We start from the raw sequence: 27119 nt of genomic DNA on the forward strand, positions 1-27119 counted from the left end.
CATGGCTGTGGTGGCCGCATACCTCAGGCAGTATGGCGTTATAGTCTTTCCGTATATAGATGACTGGCTCTTAGTCAGCGACTCTAAGCCTCACCTTGAATCTGACATCTCGTTTACCCTCTCCCTCCTCCAGAGACTCGGACTAGTAGTGAACGAGGAAAAGTCCCAGCTTACCCCGGCACAGAGAATCCAATTTATTGGGGCCACTTTGGACTCCATTACTGGGAGGGCTTATCTTCCAGAAGACCGATTTCGTACCATCCGCACGGCAGTAACCAGGCTTCGGGTGAGGAGACGCACTACAGCATGGGGAATCCAGTCTATCCTTGGCCATATGGCCTCTACGACGTCGCTTGTGGACCTATCAAGACTCCGAATGCGCCTGATCCAGATATGGTTCTTGGGAGTATTCAACCCGCTCCTCGACAGTCAACACATTCGTCTGTCTCCTCCAGCAGACGTTGTCAGCTCATTGCGATGGTGGACGAAGAGGCGAAATCTTATGGCTGGCCTACCCTTCCACCCGTCAGAGCCTACCCACGAGCTCACGACAGATGCGTCCCAGTATGGCTGGGGGGCGCACCTCGAGGGCCTTACTGTCAATGGGAAGTGGTCCAGCCGTCATCGTCCCCTCCATATCAATGTGTTAGAACTACTAGCCGTAGAAAAGGCTCTCCACGCCTTCGCAAAGATCCTCGAAGGGAAGACACTGAGGATAGTAACAGACAACACCACAGTCAAGTACTACCTAAACAAACAAGGCGGGACGCACTCGAAGGCCCTTTTGGCCCTCTCCATGAGGATCTGGGACTGGTGCGTGCGCAGACGGATAAGAATCCAGGCTATCCATCTTCCAGGAAAGGACAATGTCCTAGCAGACGCATTGAGCAGGGCGCCATCAACCAGCCACGAATGGCAATTGAACCACAGAGAGTTTCGAGTGTTGGCTCGCCGCTGGGGCTGGCCGGCGATAGACCTCTTTGCGTCACCTCAGAACAGCCACTGCCCCTCCTTCTGTGCTCGCCTACGCCCCCATGCCAGTCCGGGGTGTCTGGGGGACGCGTTCCGCTTCACATGGTCGGGGGACCTGCTCTACGCGTTCCCACCCCTCCCGTTGGTCGGCAAGGTGGTCACAAAACTAATCCTGGACAACTCGGATTGCATTCTTGTAACCCCTTGGTGGCCCCGTCAGGCGTGGTTCGCGCCACTCTGGCGGGCAGCCAAGGGCAATTACCTCCGACTCAAACCCTCGCCGGATCTTCTGACACTCCACGACGGCAAGGTCAATCACCCAGACATAGTAACACTACGCCTCACAGGGTGGAGGATCAGGCCCAAGTTCTCTCCTCCCCTGTGAGGGCAATTCTCCAGGCGGCTCAAAAGTCCTCAACAAAGAAGGCTTATCAGTATAAATGGGATAGATTTAAGAAGTTTGTTGAACCCCAGGGTCTGGACCCCGTTTCTGCTCCTACACCGGTGATCCTGGACTTCCTGGTGCACCTCTCGAAGGAAGGCCTCTCGCTGACTTCCTTAAAATGCTACATAGCCGCCTTGTCATGGTTTAGGAAGGGACCCTCGGGTCAGTCCTGCTTCCAGGACCCCCTAATAAAACTTTTCCTGAAAGGGTTCCAGAACTTGCACCCTCCAGCTTCACCACCACCACCCGCCTGGAGCCTGGAGCTGGTGCTCTCGCAACTTTCAAAGTCTCCCTTTGAACCAATGGCCTCCTGTGACATCTGTTATCTCTCTTGGAAGGTAGCCTTCCTGGTAGCCATCACATCCGCGAGACGGGCCAGTGAACTCTGCGCCCTCAGGGCTGACCCGCCTTACCTACGGTTCCACGCCGACAAGGTAGTTTTGAGAACAGACATCACCTTTTTGCCCAAAGTTGTCTCAAGATTCCACATGTGCCAGGACATCTCATTGCCGGCCTTTTTTCAAAACCCCTCCTCAGCACTGGAGGTAGCGCTGCACTCCTTGGATGTCAGAAGGGCCCTGGCGTTTTATACCCAAAGGACATCGGAGTTTAGGAAGTCGCCTCGTCTCTTCCTTAAGTACAGGCCAGATGCGCTGGGCACTCCTGTCTCCTCTCAGCGTTTAGCCGCCTGGATAGTCTCGACGATTCGTCTGGCATACAAGCTTGCAGGCCAACAACCTCCGCAGAGAGTGACAGCGCACTCCACACGGGCCGTGGCTGCGTCCCAAGCCTTCCTCAAGGGCATTCCCCTGGAAGATATTTGCAAGGCTGCAACGTGGTCATCATCTTCCACCTTCGCCTCGCACTACAAGCTTGACATCATGGCAAAGAAAGATGCGGCATTTGGGAGAGCGGTCCTTTTTTCGTGCGTGGCATGACCCGCCACCTCTGGTGAGTAGCTTGTTAATCTCCCATATGTGCGATTTCCACAGAAGCACCACGAAGAAGAAAATGTAGTTGCTTACCTGTAACTGTGTTTCTTCGAGTGGTGTTCTGTGGAATTCGCACAACCCGCCCATCCTCCCCGCTGATCTCATGCCACTAGGCTTCAGCTGCTTCCTGGCGGCGGGGAACTGCCTAGCCCCGCCCACAGGGCCTTATATACTCTACTGGGGAGAGTGGGCGGGGCTCGCGCCAAAAAGTTTCATTAGAGCTTCTAGAAGGTTCCGGAATGCTGCGCAGGCGCAGTAGGATAACCCATATGTGCGAATTCCACAGAACACCACTCGAAGAAACACAGTTACAGGTAAGCAACTACATTGTCTGCTGTCTGCTAAGATTCTATAGACTCCAACTCTATGCTGTCTTTTGACTGTATTTGAAGTGCCAAATACAGTCATGATTGTTGCCTTGCTGGCTTATAGAATCATAGAATCGTAGAGTGGGGCCATCCAGTCCAACCCCCTGCAAGAAGCAGGAAAATCTTTCAGGCTCCAGGAGCTTACATATTGCTCCTGGAGCCTTCACAACTCAAAATAGAATGTACAGCTTCATGATTGTTTTCAACCTTAGTATTTATCTTCTCATTCCCTGGAATATATATGGAGCACCCCGTGAAAGAGAGGAGTTCTGAAAAGGGACTGTTAAAAAGGTAATCGGCAAGAAAGTAGCTTACATGGAGTTGTGCTGCTAGAATTCCACTTTGATGCACTATCATATATCCTGTACTTGCAAAGAGATCAGATGAATTAGACTTTTTTTTAAAGAGAGTACTTGTATTTAATAGTGGAAGAACTGCAGAAATTTGAGATCTCAAGATTGGAGAAACTCAAGATATTTGGTTGTTAGAGAACAAAATAATCTACATCAGGTCCTTTTTCACTTCTTTTTTCATTCTCTTGTAGAAAGAGAGGTTACCCTCTTGCTTTTCCCCAAACAAAAATATCTATCTGCAAGTACATGGAGTCAGTGTCAAATCTGAGACCAAAATGAAACCTGGTGTAGCATTGTTTCCAATTCACCTATTAATATTGTCTCTCACTCAGCTGAACCAATTGAAATGCCCCATCTTGGAGGGGCTGATTTTCAATTAAAGTATTAGAGACTTATGGCAATTGCGCTTTGGCATCACTGTTGTCCATCCCTAATTAACTCATGTTGTATATGAAGAAAGGGTGTCCAAGAGAAAGAGACAATCAGAACTAAGAATCCTTAGTTGACTTAAGTCCACCTTACAGCTCCATAATCCATGTTTTTATGGTCATTGTGAAAGCTGAATTTTTTACCATCCTTTTCAGTAACCAAACCTCCTCTGCCAACAAAAACAAATGTCAAGAACTAATAAAAACATGGATTAAAACGGAGAGCTTGTAAAAGTAGACTGGGTAATGTGCACCATATAAATATTGTAAACACGAGGTGACTGATAAAGTGCTGCAAATTCTTGGAAGTTTTTTCATTGCACAATTTTTTTCATTGCATTTGCCCATGGCCATTCCACTGATGGTAAAGAATGAAAAGGGGTGAGTGGGATAAGTTTTGACTAGCCAGATATAGAATGATGGTACTGAGATTTCCAGATAACTGAGGCTTCTGTGGATAAAACAATACATTGTTCTTGTTTTTCTTGAGGGGTGGATAGCTTGTATGAAGAGAGATAGCCTAGTTCTGGTTGTGCATCTACACTACACTGTCATACGGAAGCTCATGCATTGTACCCTCGATACAAACATGCTACTCTTGAAGCATGTGTAAACTAAGGAGTCATGTTGCTTGGGATATGTCTGTTTGCATTGTCTATGAGCACAGTATTCTGCTTTTGAACTGCTTGATTAATGAATTGCTTAAGTGCACCCTGTTCCCTATTTTTTGGCTTGAATTTTCTCTGGAAATGGATATGACAGTAGTAGCATTGTCTGGACACCACAGAGGAACAATCCACCCACTCACGGGTTTTTGTATGTTTTCCGGGCTGTATGGCCATGTTCCAGAAGTATTCTCTATTGATGTTTTACCCACATCTATGGCAGGCATCCTCAGAGGTTGTGATGTATGGAGAAACTAAGCAAGGGAAGTTTATATATCTGTGGAAAGTCCAGGGTGAGAGGAGAACTCTTGTCAGTTGGAGGCCAGTGTGAATGTTGTAGTTAATCACCTTAATTAGCATTGCATAGCTTCATCTCCTGGCTTCTTCCTGCCTGGCTACCAGTATTAAAAAACTCAAAAATCAGAACAATAAATAAGAAGCAACACTCTGATAACAGAGGAGTTCCAGACATGAATCAACCAGGGGCAGCTAATGACTCTGAACAAAGGGTGCCCCCAGGCAGGAAGAAGCCAGGAGATGAAGCCGTTCAATGCTAATTAAGGTGATTAACTACAACATTCACACTGGCCTCCAACTGACAAGAGTTCTCCTCTCACCCTAGACTTTCCACAGATATATATAAACTTTCCTTGCTTAGTTTCTCCAGCCTCTGAGGATGCCTGCCATAGATGTGGGTGAAACATCAGGAGAGAATACTTCTGAAACATGGCCATACAGCCCGGAAAACATACAACATACAACAACCCTGTGATCACGGCCATGAAAGCCTTCGACAACACACTCACGGGTTATTCTCTCCTGTGCCAGATGAGAATGCATGGAGTGCCGTTACCTTCCCGTCAGAGCGGTACCTATTGATCTACTCACAATTGCATGTTTTCAAACTGCTAGGTTGGCAGAAACTGGGCCTAACAGTGGGCATTCTCAGTGGGCATATGAGGGGATAACCAAATGAGCAGACTCCCCAGGAATTCAACAAAACCTTTGCTTCCCTGCCATTTAACAGTTAATGGCGGAAGAGGAAGTTGGGAAATCTATCCCTCTGGAATATACTCTCTGAGGGTTTGCAGATGTGCTCTGGGAGCCACTAGATGGATGGGGACAAGAAAGCTCATGTATAAATATTTTATATAGAAGGAAGATATTTCAAAAACCACTCTTTATCTTTTCTTAGATTGAAGCCTGCAATAAAGAAGCAGAAAAGATAGAATCACTGATCAACTCCGACAGTCCTGCTTTAGCATCCCACGTGCCACTCTCAGCACTTATAGCAGCCCAAGTGGAAATTTCATTCGGAATTTCATCTTCCTGCAGTCAAGTTGTGCCAGCATTGCATTTGCTCTTTTGGAGCTTTGTGGTCACTTTCTCAGCCACACAATGTAAGACATAGTGGCAGCAGAACCTACAGTTATTGTTGTGGGATTTTGTATTTGTTTTGCGAAAGACATTCAGAACTGCTGATAACCTATATTTCTTTTTGAGAGCTGGCAACTTGGTCAGAGTTGTCTTTCCATGCATTTCCACAAAGAATATTTGTCATTACTAGAGTAGTATACATAATTCAGCAGTCTTTTTATTTAAATTATCAAACAAGTAGTCATTTATGACTTACTCTGGAAGCAGTTTGCAGAGATAAGGACAGAGCCCATTGTATGTGTATTCTTTTCTTTCAGCCCTCTGTTGTTTGGTCAGACACATTTAGTGCTTCAAAAATGGGCAACGTTTGGCTGAATAGTAGCAGGACAAAAGAAATAACATAGACATCGATAACTCTAGCATATTGCTTTCAGTTCTCTGGAAAACAATTTTCAAATCTTAGAGTACAACCCACATGCAAAAATCAATACAATTCAGACAGTCTTTACATGTTTTATGGGAAGAACATTTCACTGTACTCCGTGCTGCTTCACGTTGACTGTTCCTAGTACCTTTTTCGTTACTATGTGTACTTCAAAACATAGTTTTGAACACAAAAAGCATAGCATATCCAAAGACTTTTATGCATAACAAGATATTTTGCACAACTCTATTGGGAGGCTATATATAGGAGCCTCCCAGCAGCATATAAGAGTTCATTTTGTCAAATGGTTAGTGGAAATAATGTCTTTTCTATACTATGCAGAGGTGGTTGGAGCTTTCCCTTCCAGCTTCCACTTACAGACATTTATGTAGGTCAACTGACACACACAACAGCATCCTGGGTTTGCACAAAAGATTGATTTTTAAAAAATTCTATACAGTCTACATTTGTTCACCTACACAATACAATATCTGTTCCATACCTGTCCATTTCTTACTGTGAAGACAGAATTATTTTTCAGTTAAGGCAACTTTTTTTCCTTGAAAGAAGAAATTGTGCAGATTTTTCAACTTTATTTTCAGCAGTAGACACATGTTGCATAAGATTATTGAAAAGTATTATTTTTATATGACTTAGAGGTATATCATTCAAAATGTTAAAACATAAACCAATTTTTAAACATTGGTTTCTGACAAAAACAAATTGCTGCTACTTAACAATTTTACCAAAAACAAAATGAATAACTAATGTTTTGTGTAAATACATATTATATTTTATTATGAAGAATATGATCACGGGGTTGATTCTGCAAAGGTAACATAGTGGAGCAAAATTATGGCCGCACAGATATGTTTGCAGAATATCCCCCGACATTGTCAATCATATTTTAAGCTAATATCCTCCTTATAAAAATGTATGCAAGGTACAGATTGATGATGCAAATCGTTTACTCTGATTTCCTTTTAGGAGTAATGTTGTGAAGAATTTTTAGCTATTTATACATGTTAGATACTGTATTGTTTGCATATTATCTAAATTTACATTTTAGCATGTTAATATTTTATACAAAGCATATATTTTTTTAAAAAGGAACCAGTCCATCAGCTAGTTCTCCTGTTTAGGTCCTATTAAAGTAAGTGGGATCTGGTAAAAGCACAGTAGTGATGGTGTTCAGCTCCCATCGTCTGGAATCCTGTTGGTATTCAACGCACATGTAAAAGTCAATTTTTGCAAGTTCTTGCACTTTCTCAAGGCTCTCACAGGGGTGGGACAAAGGGGGAAGTAGAAAGCTGCAATCTCCGAGATCTGATTCTGCAACGGCTGTTGTTCAGATGAGGAGTCTGTGGAGCTAAGATGCTTTTGGAGGAGTGGGCAATGCCATTTTCCTGACCCTTAGAACACAGAGACCCATAGATCTGAGGACTGCCTCCCTCACCTCCAGATCCATTCATAGGTGTCTTGGAGTAGGTAGTTTTCTCCTACCACCGTCACCACTTCTGATTGTTCCTTCCTCAGTGTTACTGTCAGTTTTTCGTTGCCACAGTCACCTTTGACTTGAATGTTCACATACCATATTTCATCACATAATAGTCACATAATGATCCTTTAATTGAAAAATAGTGGTGTGATTTCTACACAATGAAAAAAAATCTGTCTTTGATTCTCCACTTTTGGGGTTGGCTTTTTTTTTTTAAATAACACTAAGATTTTTTTTCCTGGTTATAAATGTCATTTCCTAATTCGTTCTATCATAAAAACATAGGAAAAGTTTATTAAACTGCAAAAACTTTGTTTTTGCCGGACACATGTTGCTATAGTTTTTCAATGAATATCTCGTAGAGTCTCAACCAATTCAACATAATTTGTGGCAGCCAGAAAAACAAAGTTTCTGGAGTATAACAACTATTTTCAAAGTAAATACTGCACACTTAAACAGGAAATAACACTTTCAATCCAGGAACATTTTTTTTCAAATTTTATTATATAGTATAATAAATTGCCTTATCTCTTAGACAGGTAGGATGAGCCTCAGACAAACAGCTCCATTTCTGTTTGTTTGTGTTTTTTAAACTGCCTTGCCAAGGAGGTAAGAGAAGATTCCCCCTCCCTTCCTTCTTCCTCTGAAAGGAAGGCAGTTTACAAAATATGAAATGGATCTCTTTGGAGAGGAGGATTGAAGGAAAATTTGAGTTCCAGAGACCATTTCACAGTTATAACTGTTATGTAAGGAATACAGAAATGCTAATTTTGCTACCCAAAAAATGGGGACTATTACACGATGGAGACTATTGTGTGATAACATACGGTATGTGTCAAAGCAAACAGGATTTAGGCCAGTCCTTTTGACTCATCCAGGAGACCCTGCTGAATATATCTTTTTAGTCTTTATGCACCTGAACTTTATTTACATGAAGTATTTTGTATCAGTATTATGAAAGCTAACTTTTGAAGGATATGCAGGTAACATTGTTTTTGCCAAATTATTGAATATAAGAAGAAAGCACTGAAAGTTAATTTCAGCATTGGTGTTGTTCTCACGACTTTGTGACACGTGTCTTGCTTTGATTGTTACAAAATGAAAAAGCTGCAATGCAATATGAAAGCTTTTATTTTAATAAAAATATTTTCTCATGTGTCCTTTAAAATTGTGTAAATATGAAATCTGATATACAAATGGCATATTTTAACGTTTGAAGATCCGTTTTCTCAACGATCGCCTCTAATTTCAAATCAAATGGAAAGAACAAATGTATATTCGACATCAAGGCAAAGCACTCCCAATTATTGCGTTGGATGAGGACTATACAATATTACTAAATGACAAATTTGGGAGTTTAAACTATGGGTAGTTGTCCTCATTATTTCATGCTTGCTACTGCTACTATATATGAAAGAAAAGAAATTCTGATAAGGACATTTGAGGATTGCCAGCTGGTATATGAAGACAGTTGAGGTTTCCAATAGAAGGAAAATCTGCCCATGCCAGCTGTTTTCAAACAGCTCCCACAGCTTCTACAAACAGTATTTCCTGCTAGCTCTCAACATCTGCTTTTACAAAGACTGAAATGTTCCTTACAAAATATTTTTTTAATGTGGGTTGCTTTCACAAGCAACTTGAGTTCACAAAAAGTTGCAGAGAGAATTGAAAATAGTGAATTCCTATGCATGAGCTGAAGTGCTTAGGTTGCATATACAAAAATTCAGCAAATAGAAGAAAAAGGCTGATAAACTTTTAATAGAAAAAGTATTGAGTAGCTGAATGACAGTTAATCTGAGACGCAGCACTTTATCAAGCAGCAAAGTAGACAACTAAACTCAAAACATTTGTGACTCCTAATATTCTTAGTACATTATTATGGTACCTGTTTAATGCTTAAGATTACAAATTTGAGAAATAATTTTTAAAACTTTAAACTCAATTCACGATGAACCTATGGATATACACAGATTAATGCGACCATATATTCTTGCCGTAGAGAAGGCAGTTTACAAATAAGCAAAGGGACACTTCTAGCTGTCATTATAGGGTTAGGGGTCCAGATCCACACACTCCTGCTGAGTCCACAAGCAGCTACTGGTTCTGAAGCATCACTTGGTGGTCTAACTCCAAAGAGAAACACCCTAATAATTACACTGTCTGCACTTCAGAAAAATCTCAATTTGCTGGGGGAAAGGTTGTGTGCATGGTACTTTTAATGCATATCTCCTTTTAAGCAACCTATGATAGCTGCTAAATTGACCCTGAACCAGAAATACTTTCAGTAATTATTCTGAGAGAATGCCTCCAAACTGCAACCATTAAGCAAATCAATTATTCAGCTTTTCTACCTAAGGCATTTTGGTCTTAATTATGTCAGCTAGTAATCTCTGCTGGTTGGACGGAGCAAAATTCCTTTGGTTTGGCAAAGCAGGTAATGATTCAATGTTAGTTTCTAATTCACTTTGTCCTGCTTGACCCGGAGACAAGCTTGTACCAGCATGTGTGGAAGGTTCTGTCAGTTCATCATTGTTTAATAATGCCATTGATTCTTCTACTGAGTCAGCCGCTTTGTCATTTTCCAATTTGACGGGACTTAATTTACTTCTTTGCGCTTGAATTTCTTCATCACTTGCAATATTTGCAAAATCCTGCAACCTCTTCTTAACTTCAGACTCTGCTTCTCTGATGTACTGGGCAGCTATTGTTTTTTTACAGCACTTGGTTATGATGCTGTGAAAGAGAAACATTTCACATTAGAGCCAACTATAGTAACTCAGGTTTTTAAGTAAGCTTAGGCCTCACTGTTGAATAAGAAGGGACTTGCTGTCTTGGGATCAGGCTGTAACAAGCTTATTTTGTTGTTATGTAAGAAAACTTCATTTTCAAATTTATTTTATATATTAAGCTAGAAAACAAGAAAATGCGACCTGTATAGGAAAATTATAGCATCCACACTCAACATTCATATTAATTAATTGGAGTCATTCTAGACCCCAGTACATCTACCTAGAAGACTAAAATTAAACATTACTACATTTTTCTGTCTGTATTTTGAATATTCTAATTTGCAGATTCTCCTACATAACTGTTTATAATATGCATGTTATTCTATATTCAAAAATAGAATGACAACACACATTCTATGTTCACACAAACGCCTGTGGTGACATTACTGTCAATGGAGTGACATTAAAAAGTCAGCATAAAATTAGGTTCAGTCATGCAAAGTGTCCTTTCATGCAAGTGCCCCATATACATGTTACTTTGCCATATCTGTAAGACGTTCAGGTTAGAATATAGGAGGGGTCCCATTAAAATCTCATAGGTATTCTGTGAGGTAGAATAGCCAGTGCACTATATTTTAACCTAACTGATAATTTTGATTTTCCATATTCATGCTAGTCGCCATACTGCCCTGTCTGACTAGTATACATACTGCTTTCTACTATGTTTTTTTTAAGAATTCAGTGAGCAGATCATGTTACAATGGTGTTCTATTTTTTTTAAGTAACAGATTTTTCCATAGAACTTCTCAATATGGGCGAAATCAGGAAACTACTAGCTACCTTCATATACATGGCTTCAGGTATTATACTTAGAGACCATTATCTGGAAGCAATCTTTTTCTCTGCTGTACTTAATGCAATCTTTTTCTCTGCTGTACTTAATCAAATTACAAGCTTTCTTCAGCTGCTAAATCTCAAGGGATGAATGGGGATTTTATCTGATAAATTTCAAGGAAAATTGTTAGAAGTACTTACATCCAAGTTGTCACAAGAATAACAGAGGTTGCTGCAGAAGATATTAAAAAAGCCATCCACATTGGTAGAATTCCTAAAAAATGAACAAAAAGAATATTTATTTTGCATGTCTATTATATTTATATGCACAAAAATTGCACTCATATTCTAGCCTTGAAGGGTAGTCAAAACTCTAGCTTCATTATCTTTGGACAAAGTTGCTATGACTTCTCTTTCTATGACTTCTCTATTTGGTGGGCCGGCCTTGGTCAGCAAGAGAATGACTAAGATGTTATAATGACAAATCTCCATCATGGTTGTGTCTAACAAGATAACTTCACAAAACCCTACATTTTCAACCTGTCGGTGCTCTAGTGGAAGGATTTCTGAGGCACTGCAGATCAGGGTACTGAAAGACATTTGCACTACGCTTTCAAGAACAGTACCATTTCATCAGTCCCCCCCCCCCCCCCCACACACACACCCAAAGGAGGAAGGAGTTTAAAAAAGCAAGTAGCAGCCTTTTATTTTAGCATGTTCTTTCAAGGATAGCAAACCACTTCTTTTGATGCTACTATTACAGTAGAGTCTTGCTTATCCAACCTTCTCATAGTTATATTTTAACTATGTTGATTGGGCTCGTCCCTATAGAAGCTGCCCCCGAGTCCCTTCAAGGAGATGGAGGCAGGGTACAAAAATATTATTATTATTATTATTATTACTACTACTACTATATTGTATGACAGCAAACAAAATAGATATGCTGGATTTTGTATCACAAAATCACAAGTCGAACACTTCCCAAGCATTTAGGACTGTGTGATGTATTTTCGGATGATGCGAGCAGATCCCAGTAGGGTGGCCTTTTGCAGTTGGCAGATCATAATTTTGTTAATGCCTATTGTTTCCAAATGCCGGCAGAGGTCTTTTGACACAGCACCCAATGTGCCAATCACCACTGGGACCACCTGCACTGGTTTCTGCCAGTCTTTGAAGTTCAATCTTGAGGTCCTGATAGCGGCTGAGTTTTTCCTGTTGTTTTTCATCAATGCGACTGTCACCTGGGATGGCGACATCAATGATCCAAACCTTTTTCTATTATTTTATTATGACACAGCAAACAAGATAGATATGCTGGATTTCGTATCACAAAATCACAAGTCGAACACTTCCCAAGTGTCTAGGACTGTGTGATCCCAGTAGGGTGGCCTTTTGCAGTTGGCAGATTGTAATTTTGTCAATGCCTATTGTTTCCAAATGCCGGCTGAGATCTTTTGGCACGGCACCCAGTGTGCCCATCACCACTGGGACCACCTGCACTGGTTTCTGCCAGAGTCTTTGAAGTTCAATCTTGAGGTCCTGATAGCAGCTGAGTTTTTCCTGTTGTTTTTCGTCAATGCGACTGTCACCTGGGATGGCGACATCAATGATCCAAACCTTTTTCTTTTCCACAACTGTGATGTCTGGTGTGTTGTATTCCAGAACTTTGTCAGTCTGCATTCGGAAGTCCCACAGTATTATTATATTATTATTTTATTATGACACAGCAAACAAGATAGATATGCTGGATTTCATATCACAAAATCACAAGTTGAACACTTCCCAAGTGTCTAGGACTGTGTGATGTATTTTCGGATGATGAGTGCAGATCCCAGCAGGGTGGTCTTTTGCAGCTGGCAGATCGTAATTTTGTCAATGTCTATTGTTTCCAAATGCCGGCTGAGATCTTTTGGCACGGCATCTATTATTATTATTATTATTATTATTATTATTATTATTATTATTATTATTATTATTTGAAACACAACAAGATGAGTCCACAGCAGACATTCTGCTGGCTGTTGCATTGGATCATACGTCGGACACTTCCCAAGTGTCTAGGACTGTGTGATGTATCGGCGAATAATGCGTGCAGATCCCAGTACTAATAATAATAGTTATTATTATTATTATTATTTGCTCGTCCAACATTCTGTATTATCCAATGCAGTCTGCCTCCTGCCCGGATCCACAAGTTTTCTCTAGGCAGACAAGGATCACAGATTTTAAAAATCTTCACAGGACTGAACTTTTTACAGATTTAACTTCCGACAGTGTTGTTACTGTAAGTTCATTTTATGCAGTTCTATCTTTATTTGTAGTCTATTTTTTTGTAGTCAATGTCTTCAATACGTTGCGATGTTTTGGTGCTAAATTTTTAAATACAGTAATTACTACATAAGGTTACTGTGTACTGAACTGCCTTTTCTGTTTTGTTGTAAAACATGATGTTTTGGTACTTAATTTGTAAAATCACATAACCTAATTTGACATTTAATAGGCTTTTTCTTAATCCCTCCTTAATACCCAACATTTGGATAAGCGAGACTCTACTGTATTAGTATTTAATATAATAATATAAATATATTAATATAAAATAAAAGTCGTTCCCATCCTCCTTTTAATGCAGCAAGATAGTATATGACAGTCCAAGCATCCAAAGATCGTAGCAATATTACAAAAGTACAATAGCAAAATTAGTTTCAGCTGCAGTTCACAATCATGAATCTATGAATGTAATGGTCTTCACTATAGTTATGGATTTGGACACAATTGTAGCAACATCTGGCACATCCTTTATCTGGATGAAAAGAAAAATGACAAGTTGCTCTAGCAAAACATTTATTATTGTGTTATTTGCACATGGTCGATAGTACGGTCACTCCATTACATCCCACCCTCATCTCCTGTCAGCCACTATGCAATCTATCTATCTATATAAATGAGTGATGGCATCACGGCGACCAACAAAACAACAAAACTACAGGCCCCCAACCTCGAAATTTGACAACACAACCCATCATCCACGCCTCTAGGTTGATACAACAAAAAGAAAAGAAAAATAAAGTCCTCATTACAGGGAAAGGAATAATTGTTTTTATCCAATTGCTGCCAGTTAGAGGACTAATCTCTGCCCACTTGGTTTCCTAGCAACCAACTCAGCCCAGGGGACAGGTAGATTTAGGCCTCAGGCCTCTTCCACAGATTATCTGATTTGCACTGGATTATATGGCAGTGAATTTAAAACGCTGGCTACAAAAACATTGATTACGAAAAGGCAGACTGCGTTGGATAATCCAGAACATTGTATAAGCGAATGTTGGATAAGTGAGATTCTACTTTAATATGAAATAATTACTCGGATAGAATAATGCAGAACAATATAATCTCTAAAACCAGGACAGTAAATAAAGAGCAACACTCTGAAAGCAGGGACATTGGAAATTCCACACAGGAAACAATCAGGGCCAGCTAACACCTCCCAGCAAAATATTCCCATCATCAAAGTCTGGCAAATCCTCTGTTTTCTCAGGGCCACAGACAGTAGAAGCACATAAAATATCGCAAAGAACACCACTCTGAAAACAAGGGAATTCCAGACAGGAAATAATCAGGGCCAGCTAACACCTCCCAACAAAAAAATTCATTCAGGGAGGAAACAGCCAGGCTTTAAAGCTGCAAGGCCATTACATCCTAATCATTTTCCCTAATTGCAGCATTCATCCTTGCCTCCAACAGACAAAAAAATCAGAAATATTGTATATTCACAACCTTTAGGAAATAATATCCCCTGATGGCGCAGTGTGTTAAAGCGCTGAGCTGCTAAACTTCTGGACCGAAAGGCCGCACGTTTGAATTGGGGGACCAGAGTGAGCCCTCACTGTTAGCCCTCACTTGTGCAGCCTGATGATGTGGACAAGATTCTTGGAGCGGTGAGGGCAACCACCTGTGCCCTTGACCCTTGCCCATCTTGGCTTTTAAAACAGGCCAGTGGTGGGTTGGTTGATTGGTTTTTGAGAATAATTAATGCCTCTTTGGGGCAGGGTAGATTTCCATCTTGCCTAAAACAAGCGGTGGTGAGACCTGTCTTGAAGAAGGCCTCCCTAGATTCGACCAACTTGTGTAACTACAGACCAATCTCCAACCTTCCATTTTTGGGCAAGGTCTTGGAGCGGGTGGTTGCCTCTCAGCTCCAGGGATTCTTGGATGATACGGATTTTCTGGACCAATCACAGTCTGGCTTCAGGCCTGGTTTCAGTACCGAGACGGCTTTGGTCGCCTTGGTGGATGACCTCCGCAGGGAACTGGACAGGGGGAGTGTGACCCTGCTGGTTCTCTTGGACATCTCAGCGGCTTTCGATACCATCGACCATGGTATCCTTCTGGGACGTCTCTCTGGGATGGGCCTTGGGGGTGCTGTTTTGCAGTGGCTTCAGTCCTTCCTGGAGGGGCGTTCCCAGATGATGAAGCTGGGGGGGACACCTGCTCGGACCCCTGGCCATTGTCCTGTGGGGTCCCGCAAGGTTCTATTCTGTCCCCCATGCTTTTCAATATCTACATGAAACCGCTGGGCGAGGTCATCCGGGGTTTTGGAGTTCGGTGCCATCTCTACGCGGATGACGCCCAACTCTATTACTCTTTTCCACCAAAATCCAAGGAAGCCCCTCGGATACTGGATCAGTGTCTGGCCGCTGTGTTGGCCTGGATGAGGGCGAACAAGCTGAGACTTAATCCTGATAAGACAGAGGTCCTCCAGGTCAGTCGCAAGTCTGATCGGGATATTGGGTGGCAACCTGTGCTTGACGGGGTCGCACTCCCCCTGAAGGCGCAGGTCCGTAGCTTGGGGGTCCTCCTGGATTCGGGGCTGACTCTTGAGGCTCAGATGTCAGCCATGGCCGGGAGGGCCTTTGCACAATTAAAACTTGTGCACCAGCTGCGACCATACCTTGAGAAGTCTGATCTGACCATGGTGGTCCATGCCTTAGTTACCTCTAGACTGGACTATTGCAATGCGCTCTACGTGGGGCTGCCTTTGAAGACAGCTCGGAAATTGCAACTAGTACAACGCTCGGCAGCCAGGTTTCTAACTGGAGCAAATTACAGGGCACGTTCAACGCCTCTGTTTAAGGAGCTCCACTGGCTGCCATTTACCTTCCGAGCCCAATTCAAGGTGCAGGTTCTTACCTACAAAGCCCTAAACAGTTTGGGACCCGCCTACCTTAGAGACCGCATTTCCCCCTACGAACCCGCACGATCTCTTCGCTCGTCGGGGGAGGCCCTTCTCTCGCTTCCACCACACTCGCAGGCGCGGTTGGTGGGGACGAGAGAGAGGGCCTTCTCTGTCATGGCCCCCCAGCTTTGGAACTTGCTCCCTAGGGAGATTAGGCTGGCCCCCACCCTCCTCTCCTTCCGGAAGAACCTGAAAACCTGGCTTTTCCGGAAAGCCTTTGATGAGTGAATTCTGTTGGTTCAAGTTGTCTGCCTACATAATAATAGACCCACTGATTCGCCTTCTTATTGTCATTATTGTCATTTCTAGTACTTTAATGACTATGTCAATTACGTAACTACCTCCCCCCGATTTGACACATTCGCCCTTTGGCCTAGACTTGTGTTTTATATCTGTTTTTAACGCTTTTTCCTGCAATATTGTTTTTATGATGGTTTTGCTGATATTGTTGATTTATTGTTGTAAATTTATGTGTTTTGATTTGTTTTTATATTGTGATGTTGGGCAAGGCCCCATGTGAGCCGCCCCGAGTCCCTACGGGGAGATGGGGCGGGATACAAGAATAAAATTATTACTATTATTATTATTAGCCCCAGCTTCTGCCAACCCAGAAGTTCGAAAACATGCAAATGTGAGTGCATCAATAGGTACTGCTCCGGCAGGAAGGTAACGCCGCTCCATGCAGTCATCCCACATGACCTTGGAGGAGTCTACGGACAACGCCGGCTCTTGGGCTTAGAAATGGAGATGAGCACCAACTCCCAGAGTCAGACACGACTGGACTTAATGTCAGGGGAAAACGTTTACCCTTTACCTTAACTACCACCAATTCCTCAATACTTTATTTCCCATACCACCAGACTTCGCCACAGCAACGCGTGGCCGGGCACAGCTAGTACTCCCTAAAACATCCAAGTCCTTTCTGTATTTTTCTCGAAACCTCCCCACCTTAAGGTTAGTTTTCTAATACGTCCATTGTGGTGGTAGTGTTTTTCAAGTAATTTCCTGTGTATGGCAATCCTAAGGGGAGCATATAACAGGACAAGTTTTGTTCAGCAGGTTTTTCCTTGCCTTCCTCTGAGGCACCCAGTGGATTTCCATGGCTGAGTGGAGCTCTGAACCCCGATGTCCCAGAGTTGTCCAACACTAAAGCAATAGAGTATGCTGGTCGCCGTGTTTGCATTTCTACAAAGCTTGGGTTTTCTCCAAAATAGTCTAATACTGTACATCCCTCTTGTATATAGATGCTGTTGTTTTTGCTCCATAATAGGCATTCAGAGAATGGGTCTGCACCTTGTAAAAGTGATAATGCAAAATAGTATGGGGAAACTCAATTTAATATCATAATAAACTCTTTAAGAGATAAATTGTTTTCTTGCATCATCTTTCACCATTTGCATGAGAGAATCTCCTGATTTTCTATGTGCTACATTTGAGTTAGCAGAATATTTTGAAATCAGCAAAGCGATAAACTAATGATGGCTAAATTCATAAAATATGCCTGCTTCTTATTTTAATTTTGGTCTAATATATACATTTCAGCATGACCGAAGGAAGAATTAATTTTGGTTTTGTGTGTGCAGTCTGTCAAATAAGAAAAATCAGAGCAAACAACCCTTGCAATGAAAGTAAAGACGCATGTAATAACTTACTATGACATTTTCTTTGTGTCTTTGCACCTTTTCCATCACTGCTCTTTGCCTCTGGACAATTTTCACATTCTACTTGGCCATACTTTTCATTATAGGACCCAACAGGACATAATATGCAAATGGTATCATGCTTTGCACTGAATCTACCTGGCGGGCATGTTACTATTCAAAAAGAGTAAAAAACAGAGTTAAGTATTATCATAGTTCACTTTCATTGTTACTATTAGCCTACTTTTGATCCCCATTTATATTCAGAAACACAAAGTGAAAAAAGAATAGAAGACACCTCTGGGAGCCAATGTAAACCATTTAAACACATGGAATGAATGCAAAAACATTAATGGGGTTGAGGTTCCTCTAAATTAGAGGTGGATAGAATGACTTGCATTACAAATTACAAACATATTTATTACAAATTTTCTTACATCATCTTTGACCACTTGTATGTGAAATAAGTATAAATTTTTCCTATATCACAGAACTACTCCAGCTTATTAAAAGTAGTACTATCCTAAACTGGAATTCCAGAGATCTATGCCATGAGAGCCAAATCCTTACACAGAACGTGTTCCTCAAATACTATCTCCTGAGGACGGAGTATGTATGTAAGGACAGCATCTGGTGAAGGTGTGCACTGTAGGCCTGATGGCAAACTTGTTCATTAAGACAAAGTTATTGCATTCTGAATGATGTGGGCTGGAATATTCGGGTAGGGATGGATGATTGTTTCCCAAGGGCCTTGAAAAAAACAAATATCCTGCGGGCAACTCAAAGTTGTTGATTTGGGTATTATTATTATTATTCGATACATAACAAGATTAGTACACAGCATACAAGATCACTATGCTGGCTTTTGTATTGGATCACACATCACACACTTCCCAAGTGGCTAAGACTATGTGATGTATCGGCAAATAATACGTGTAGATCCGAGTAGGGTGGCCTTTTGCAGCTGAAAGATGGTAATTTTGTCAGCACCAATTGTTTTTAAGTGCAGGTAAAGGTCTTTAGGCACTGCACCCAGTGAGCTGATCACCACTGGGACCACATTTATTGGCTTATTAGTATTATTATTACTATATATATCCGAATATAAGCTGGGTTTTTCTATCCTTTTGGGGGGCTGAAAAAGCAAACGGAGGCAGATGCAGTGGACGCAGCGGAGGAGGACTTCTGCACCTGCCTGCCTGCCTTCCAGAGGTGTTTTCATTGTGCGTTCGCTGATGAAGGCTGTATGTAGAAGGGGGTTGGACTAAACGGCCCAAGGGGTCTCTTCCAACTCATTATTATTATTGTTGTTGTTGTTGTTATTATTATTATTATTGACACAAAGACATAGTATGACACAGCAAATGAGATATATATGCTGGATTTCATATCATAAAATCACAAGTTGAACACTTCCCAAGTGTCTAGGACTGTGTGATGTATTTTCGGAAGATGCGCGCAGATCCCAGTAGGGTGGCCTTTTGCAGTTGGCAGATCGTAATTTTGTCAATTTCTATTGTTTCCAAATGCCGGCTGAGATCTTTTGGCAAAGCACCCAGTGTACCCATCACCACCGGGACCACCTGCACTGGTTTCTGCCAGAGACTTTGAAGTTCAGTCTTGAGGTCCTGATAGTGGCTGAGTTTTTCCTGTTGTTTTTCGTCAATGCGACTGCCACCTGGGATGGCGACATCAATGATCCAAACCTTTTTCCTTTCCACAACTGCGATGTCTGGTGTGTTGTGTTCCAAAACTTTGTCAGTCTGGATTCGGAAGTCCCACAGTATCTTTGTGTGCTCATTCTCCAATACTTTTGCAGGTTTGTGATCCCACCAGTTCTTTGCTGCTGGGAGGTGGTACTTGAGGCATAAGTTCCAATGAATCATTTGGGCCACATAGTTGTGCCTCTGTTTGTAGTCTGTCTGTGCAATTTTCTTACAGCAGCTGAGGATATGATCAATGGTTTCGTCGGTTTCCTTGCACAGTCTGCATTTTGGGTCATCAGCTGATTTTTCGATCTTGGCCTTAATTGCATTTGTTCTGATGGCTTGCTCCTGGGCTGCAAGGATCAGGCCTTCTGTCTCCTTCTTCAGGGTCCCATTTCTGAGCCAGAGCCCCCGCAGGTGCCACCTTGACGTGGTGGGGGGGCTTAGCCATTCCGAGGATGCTGAGGGCTGTGCTGGCGGTAGTGTAACTACCGGCAGGTCCAACCAAGCCAGAGAGGCCTCAGCGGAGGAATGCAACCAAGTACACCTAATCCATTAGCATTATGGAGAATCAAACCCAAACGAAGTCTATACTGGCTCGGTCGTCGCCCAGGATAAAAAGGACTGCGGTGGATGCTGCTGATTCTGGACATCCATCGACAAGTGGGCTACGGAGTCATCAAAACCCAAATGAACAGTCACAGAAGCGGCAGAAATAGACAATGCCAGAAAACCGCACAATTATTATTATTATTATTATTATTATTATTATTATTATTATTATTAAGTTATTGTTGATGCCATATTGTTTTTGTTGACCCTCCTTTTCCACCTTCTTTTCCACTTACAGAGATAGTTAACTGTTTTTCTTAGAAATATGGTAAATATTCAAAAACATTTAGCCTACTGATGCCCCAATTAATTTTCAATTTTAAATAATTTGGGAAAAGAAGGAAAAAAAAATATGAGCACTTAAACAGCAGGTCCCTGTATTTACAAAAATTGATCCCTTAGGCATTTATCTAATGCACAAGTACTGAAAACTTACCACAACATCCTGGACACATTGAATTATTCCTCCCAGCATTTATATTTTTTCCAAATCCCGGTTTGCAGTGGTCTACTTTAACAGCAGCAAGAGTCCCAGGAATCAAATATAACTGATCAATGTGAGAGGAGTCAGTCTTCTGTAGTTCAAAGAACTCCTTGATATTTTCATATGCCTAGAAGCATAACAATAAGAAAAGGTAACTACATGAACATGCTCCAACCAACTTAGCTGGAAAGGAGGGTATGGATATAATATGTTACAAAATGCTCTTTCATGGCTCCATGATGGTTCATTGCATAATGAATAACAGCTTCAATGTGGGATTCAGGTTCTGAGCCACAATAGGGCAAGCGAATGAATGGAACAAAACAGGGATGGGCACCTGGGTTCTCCAAAAAAACCTCACAACCTCTGGGGATGCCTGCCATAGATGTGGGCGAAACGTCAGGAGAGAATACTTCTGGAACATGGCCATACAGCCCGGAAAACATACAACAACCCTGTGATCCCGGCCATGAAAGCCTTCGATAACACATCTCCAAAAGTTGTTGGACCACAGCTGTCATCAACCCTGGTCGGCATAACCAACAAAATGACATTTTGGGAACTGCAGCCCTACATCATATGGGGAAACACAGTTACTCAGGCTCGATCTACATTGTCATATAATCCAGTTTGCAGATCCCGATTATGTGCTTTGAACTGAATTATATGAGTCTACACTGCCATATAATCCAATTCAAAGTAGATAATCAGGATTCAGAAATTTATGGCAGTGTAGATGGGGCCTCAAAAGTAGAATTTTGATACCAACATACAAGATACAGTAGTCTCACTTATCCAACACTCGCTTATCCAACGTTCTGGATTATCCATCGCATTTTTGTAGTCAATGTTTTCAATATATCATGATATTTTGGTGCTAAATTCATAAATACAGTAATTACTACATAGCATTACTGCGTATTGAACTACTTTTTCTGCCAAATTTGTTGTCTAACATGACGTTTTGGTGCTTCATTTGTAAAATCATAACCTAATTTGATATTTAATAGGCTTTTCTTTAATGCCTCCTTATTATCCAACATATTCGCTTATCCAACATTCTGCCGTCCCGTTTATGTTGGATAAGTGAGACTCTACTGTACTACCAAAATTTTTAATTTACATAGTGCTTCCAGTCTACAGTGCTGCTTTTTACACTCATTGGTATCTGTTCCTCATGCTAAATTGCTTAAGAAATATTGCCTAGAATTCATACATCACTTTCCATATAGACCAGATAGCTGGTAAGGCCTAGATACCGTGTTTCCCCGAAAATAAGACAGTGTCTTATATTAATTTTTGCTCCTGAAGATGTGCTAGGTCTTATTTTAAGGGGATGTTTTATTTTCCATGAAGAATACACATTTATTGTTGAACAAGAAAAATTGAACATTTATTTTATACTGTACAGGAGCTGTCTTCACAAACCATCATAACCAGAAAAACTGCGAATCCTATCAAGAATGTCTTGTTACTACCATTATTTCTATGTACAACTATCTATGGTACATACATTTACCAATCCTGCATTCTCTGGTGTTCTGTTTGGCAGGCATGTTTTCAAACATAAATTTTTCTAGGTCTTACTTCTGGGAGAGGCCTTATATTTAGCAATTCAGCAAAACCTCTACTAGGTCTTATTTTCCGAGGATGTCTTATTTTTGGAGAAACAGGGAGGCTTGGCCCTATCAGCTAACTCTTCCTCAACAGACAAGTGAGGACTGCACTGTTTTCTGAAACCTTGCTCAAAGTGGTCCATTAAATCAATACTTTGAATCGTTAGTTGGATATAAATATTTAACAACAAATATTGTACTTAACAATGGATTTTGCATATTCATAAATTATCATTGGTGATGTTGCCATTATCATTATGGACAGCTGTCTCCAAAATATTATGGCCCTTATTATACTGTATTTTGCCCTCTTGGAACAATGGTTCACCTTTCTGATGTTGCTTGTAGAGTTTTCACATGGAGGACTTCTACAGAGATCTGCTATAGTCAGCATTAAAGGGAATACTGCAGATTAAGAGAAAGCGGGCAAATAGTTTAAATTTTTAACTTGATTTTTGTGTGGTAGAGGTGATACATTGCTATTCCGACTAACTCCATGTGATAAAATCTATTTTCTCACAACCTGGCAACTATGCCACATGTAAAAATCAGTTTGCAACAATCAGGCGAATTTCGGAAGGGTCTAATTTAAAAACTATAATTTGAAGTCAAGTATATAATTTATATGCCAATCTTTTATTTAAATGGTTTTATTTAACCTGGTTATTTCAATGTGCTTTTGACTAATTCGGCACAATTTGATGGAGTTCTTTTACCTCCACCTATACCTGGCCACTGCACGTTATTACTGGCCCATCTTATTAGTGACATTGTAATACAATAGAGTCTCACTTATCCAAAGTTCTGGATTATCCAACACATTTTTGTAGTCAATGTTTTCAATGCATTGTGATATTTTGGCGCTAAATTCGTAAATACAGTAATTGCTACATAGCATTAATGTGTAATGAACTACTTTTTCTGTCAGATTTGTTGTATAACATGATGTTTTGGTGCTTAATTTGTAAAATCATAACCTATTTTGATGTTTAATAGGCTTTTTCTTAATCTCTTCTTATTATCCAACATATTCGCTTATCCAATATTCTGCCGGCCCGTTTATGTTGGATAAGTGAGACTCTACTGTATACTGCACATGTATAATTTATTGCCTTGCCTCTGATTTTTGAACATGCCCATTGCGCCCAGCCATTGGTTATCGGTTGTTGTTGAGTTTATGCTTTTATGATTTTTATAAATGTGACTCAACACAAAATCATAAACTTACTAAAAACATTTTCTGCAAAATTTTGTAATTTAACTGCACTGTTGTGGTATAACTAGAATCTATCCTTTACCATTAAGCAGTGAAAATACATAAGCACCTTTTAACTCTGGAAATCTGTCATATACAGTATATACTCGAGTATAAGCCAACTCGAATATAAGCCGAGGCATCTAATTTTACCACAAACAACTGGGAAAACATTGACTCAAGTATAAGCCGAGAGTGGTAAATTTCAGAAATAAAAACAGATACCAATAAAATTACATTAATTGGGGCATCAGTAGGTTAAATGTTTTGAATACAATAGAGTCTCGCTTATCCAACATTTGCTTATCTAACGGTCTGGATTATCCAACGCATTTTTGTAGTCAATGTTTTTAATACATCGTGATATTTTGGTGCTAAATTCGTAAATACAGTAATTACTACGTAGCATTACTGCATATTGAACTACTTTTTCTGTCAAATTTGTTGTATAACAAGATGTTTTGGTGCTTAATTTGTAAAATCATAACCTAATTTGATGTTTAATAGGCTTCTCCTTAATCTCTCCTTATTATCCAACATATTCGCTTATCCAACATTCTGCCAGCCTGTTTATGTTGGATAAGTGAGACTCTACTGTATTTACATAAAACTGTAATTCAAGATAAGATGTCCAACTCTGATTAAATCATTATTCTCATCTTCTTCAATGTAAATGTGCTTATGTAGCCTTTTAATAAAAATAGAGTAAAATAATAAATGTAAGAACGATAATAAATACAGTAAAATAATAAATGTAATAATAGTATCAGTGAAATAATAATAAATGTATCAATAATAATAAAAATAGAGTAAAATAAATGTAATAGTAACAATAATAATAGTGTAAAATAATAAATTATAATCATAGAGTAGAATAAATGTAATAATACCAATAATAGTAGAGAAAAATAATCAATGTACCATAGATCTTCAAGTATAAGCCGACCCAAATAAAATAATAAATGTAATTATAATCATAGAGTAGAATAATAAATGTAATAATACCAATAATAATAGAGAAAAATAATAAATGTACCATATATACTTGAGTATAAGCCGACCCGAATATAAGACAACCAGGACCTTCACCCAAGTATAAGCCGAAAGTGATAGGACTGAAATTGCTCTGTGTGTATGAGTTGCTTAGAATATAGCCCTTCCTTTGAGCTTTTATCTGTACTGATGTAATCTTTAAACTTCTTGTTTCATTGTGAAGCTCTGCAGATAATTATTGTAGATGGTCCACTAAATGCATTTTGGTGGATTGGTCACATCTTTCCCTTTATATTGGGTTCTAGCCATGAAATATTTTGCACATTCTAGTCTTTATCACCAGTGACATGTTCTGCAAGTTTGCTAGATACAGGCTGGACCATAAATATTCCTGTATGGAGACTCAGGAATCCCTTCAAGAAGTCTGAATATGAAAAAATAGACTCTCAGTTAACTGGAACTCAAGCAGCTGGCAATAAGATCAAAGAAATAATACTTTAAATAAAAATTAAAATATATGTATAATGCAGTAAAACTGTGTCACGTTAAGTGTATCTTTATTTGCTTTTAATTAATGTATTCCAGTAGTAATATCAAGTCACCACAGGGTATTAATTAGGCTTATATTTAATAGTAACTCAGACAACCAGAAACTATTGTATTTACTTTAGTCTAATGTGCACCTCAATTTTCGAAATCCTGAAACCAAAATAAGTATTTGCTAGCAAATGTAATGTTCAGTGGCAAAAGTGCACTCTTTGTAATTCGTTTAAAAAAGATGAGCATCACAGTTGCTACATGCTTGGAATTCCTTCCTTAAAAAGAAAAGTGTTGGAATACCAAAGCTTCCAGCAGTGGAAAATAAAATCTTGGGCTGCATCTATGTTGTAGAATGAATAATCTTTAACTGCCCTGGCTCAATGCTATGAAATCATGTAATTTTATAAGGTCTTGAGCTTTCTCTGCCAAAGAATGCTGGTGGCAAACCAAACCACAAATCTTAGGACTGCACAGCATTAAGCCATGGCAATTAAATTTGATGTGACGTCCCTCAAATAGCAGCCCCAGCAGCTCCAGCAGCTCCTGAAGCCGCTTCTCCTTTTGCTTTGGCTCAGCACTAAGATTACCTTTATTTATTTATTTATTTATTATTAATTATTGTAAACACAGGTAGAATAATATCAAATTCAATTACCATTTCATATTACAAACATAATGATACTAGCTGTACCCTGCCACGCGTTGCTGTGGTTTATTGGAATCTTTTGTTGTCCAAATGGAATAGCAATAAATAGCCTTGCAGCCTCAAAGCCTGGTCATTTTCTTCTTATGCAAATCCTTTATTAGTGAGCTTGCAATCGAATAGGCTTGCTGCTTGGAAGGCTGGGTACTTGCGTTCTAGGGGAATGGTTTTTTGGCCAATTTGAATTGCACTGAATAGCCTAGCTGCTTCAAAACCTGGCCACTTTCTATATAGGGGGATCTTTTGTTGGCCAGGTTGAATGGGATGGAGTAGCCTCATGACTTCAAAACCTGAGGGTTTTTTATCTAGGGGAAATCTTGGTTTGCCAGATTGAACAGCACTGAATAGCCTTGCTGCTTGCAAGCCTGGCCGCTTTCTACCTTGTGGAATTGGTTGGCCAGGTTGAATAGCAATTAATAGTCTCAGTGTGGCAAATATGAATGCTTCAATTAGCCACTTTGATAAACATTTAATGGCCTTGCAGCTTCAAAGCCTGGCTGCTTCCTGCCTTGGAGAATCCTTTGTTGGGAGGTGTTAGCTGGCCCTGGTTGTTTCTTTTCTGGAATTCCCCTATTTTCAGAGTGTTGTTCTTTATTTACTGATCTGATTTTAGAGATTATATTGTTCTGTATTATTATACCACAGTAATTATTATAGATTATATTTATAATCTAATATTATCTACTTAGAACTGGATTGTATGGGGCCCCTTCTACACAGCTGTATAAAATCCACACTGAACTGAATTATATGGCAGTGTGCACTCAAGATAATCCAGTTCAAAGCAGATACTGTGAATTATCTGTCTTGGCATTCTGGTTATATCTAATCTAATGCACACCCTAATTTTGGCAGGTGAGCATTAGATTCGGGTAAATGCGGTATATTTATTTGGCATCTACCAATCCCCATGGGTGCCAGTTAACTGAGGCCCCATCTACACTGCCATATAGTCCAGATTATCAAAGCAAATAATCCACATTACCTTCTTTGAATTGGATTATATGAGTCTCCACTGCCATGTAATCCAGTTCAAAGCAGATAATCTGGATTTTATATGGCAGCATAGAAGAGGCCTGAGAGTCTACTATAACTTGGAACCTGAGAAATTATGAATGTGCAGTATAGGGTGCTTGAGATGGCTAGACATGTAGCAGATCTGCCGTCTCACCAATGTGTCTTGCAACATCCCTCAAATGTACAGTAACAAAATAAATTATCTTCTTGCATTTGTAGCATTTTGCATGTCAACCGT

The 27119-nt window shown here is 40.3% G+C and overlaps 2 protein-coding genes across 9 annotated transcripts in view; one reads left to right on the forward strand and one right to left on the reverse strand.

The window, feature by feature from the left end:
• The window catches only part of reck (reversion inducing cysteine rich protein with kazal motifs), a 73719-nt gene extending 65029 nt beyond the window's left edge, over positions 1–8690 (forward strand). For both annotated transcript variants that reach the window (XM_062957889.1, XM_008112976.2), the window contains one exon: positions 5419–8690. In XM_062957889.1, coding sequence (XP_062813959.1) covers positions 5419–5634 — 216 coding nt within the window. In that variant the 3' untranslated portion in view covers positions 5635–8690. The remainder of the gene's footprint in view (positions 1–5418) is intronic.
• A 563-nt stretch (positions 8691–9253) lies between these two features.
• Positions 9254–27119, reverse strand: part of LOC103279179 (zona pellucida-binding protein 2) — a 44917-nt gene continuing 27051 nt past the window's right edge. For 6 of the 7 annotated variants that reach the window (XM_008112969.3, XM_008112973.3, XM_008112974.3 and 3 more), the window contains exons 6-10: positions 22702–22778; positions 20710–20884; positions 17968–18129; positions 11287–11359; positions 9254–10255 (exon numbers count right to left, since the gene is read on the reverse strand). In XM_008112969.3, the coding sequence (XP_008111176.2) occupies positions 9874–10255; positions 11287–11359; positions 17968–18129; positions 20710–20884; positions 22702–22778 (869 nt within the window). In that variant the 3' untranslated portion in view covers positions 9254–9873. The remainder of the gene's footprint in view (positions 10256–11286; positions 11360–17967; positions 18130–20709; positions 20885–22701; positions 22779–27119) is intronic. The other variant, XM_062957893.1, reaches the window with a different exon arrangement.

This window comes from Anolis carolinensis, chromosome 6, assembly GCF_035594765.1.
Source record: "Anolis carolinensis isolate JA03-04 chromosome 6, rAnoCar3.1.pri, whole genome shotgun sequence".
NCBI classification, from domain to species: Eukaryota; Metazoa; Chordata; class Lepidosauria; order Squamata; family Dactyloidae; genus Anolis; species Anolis carolinensis.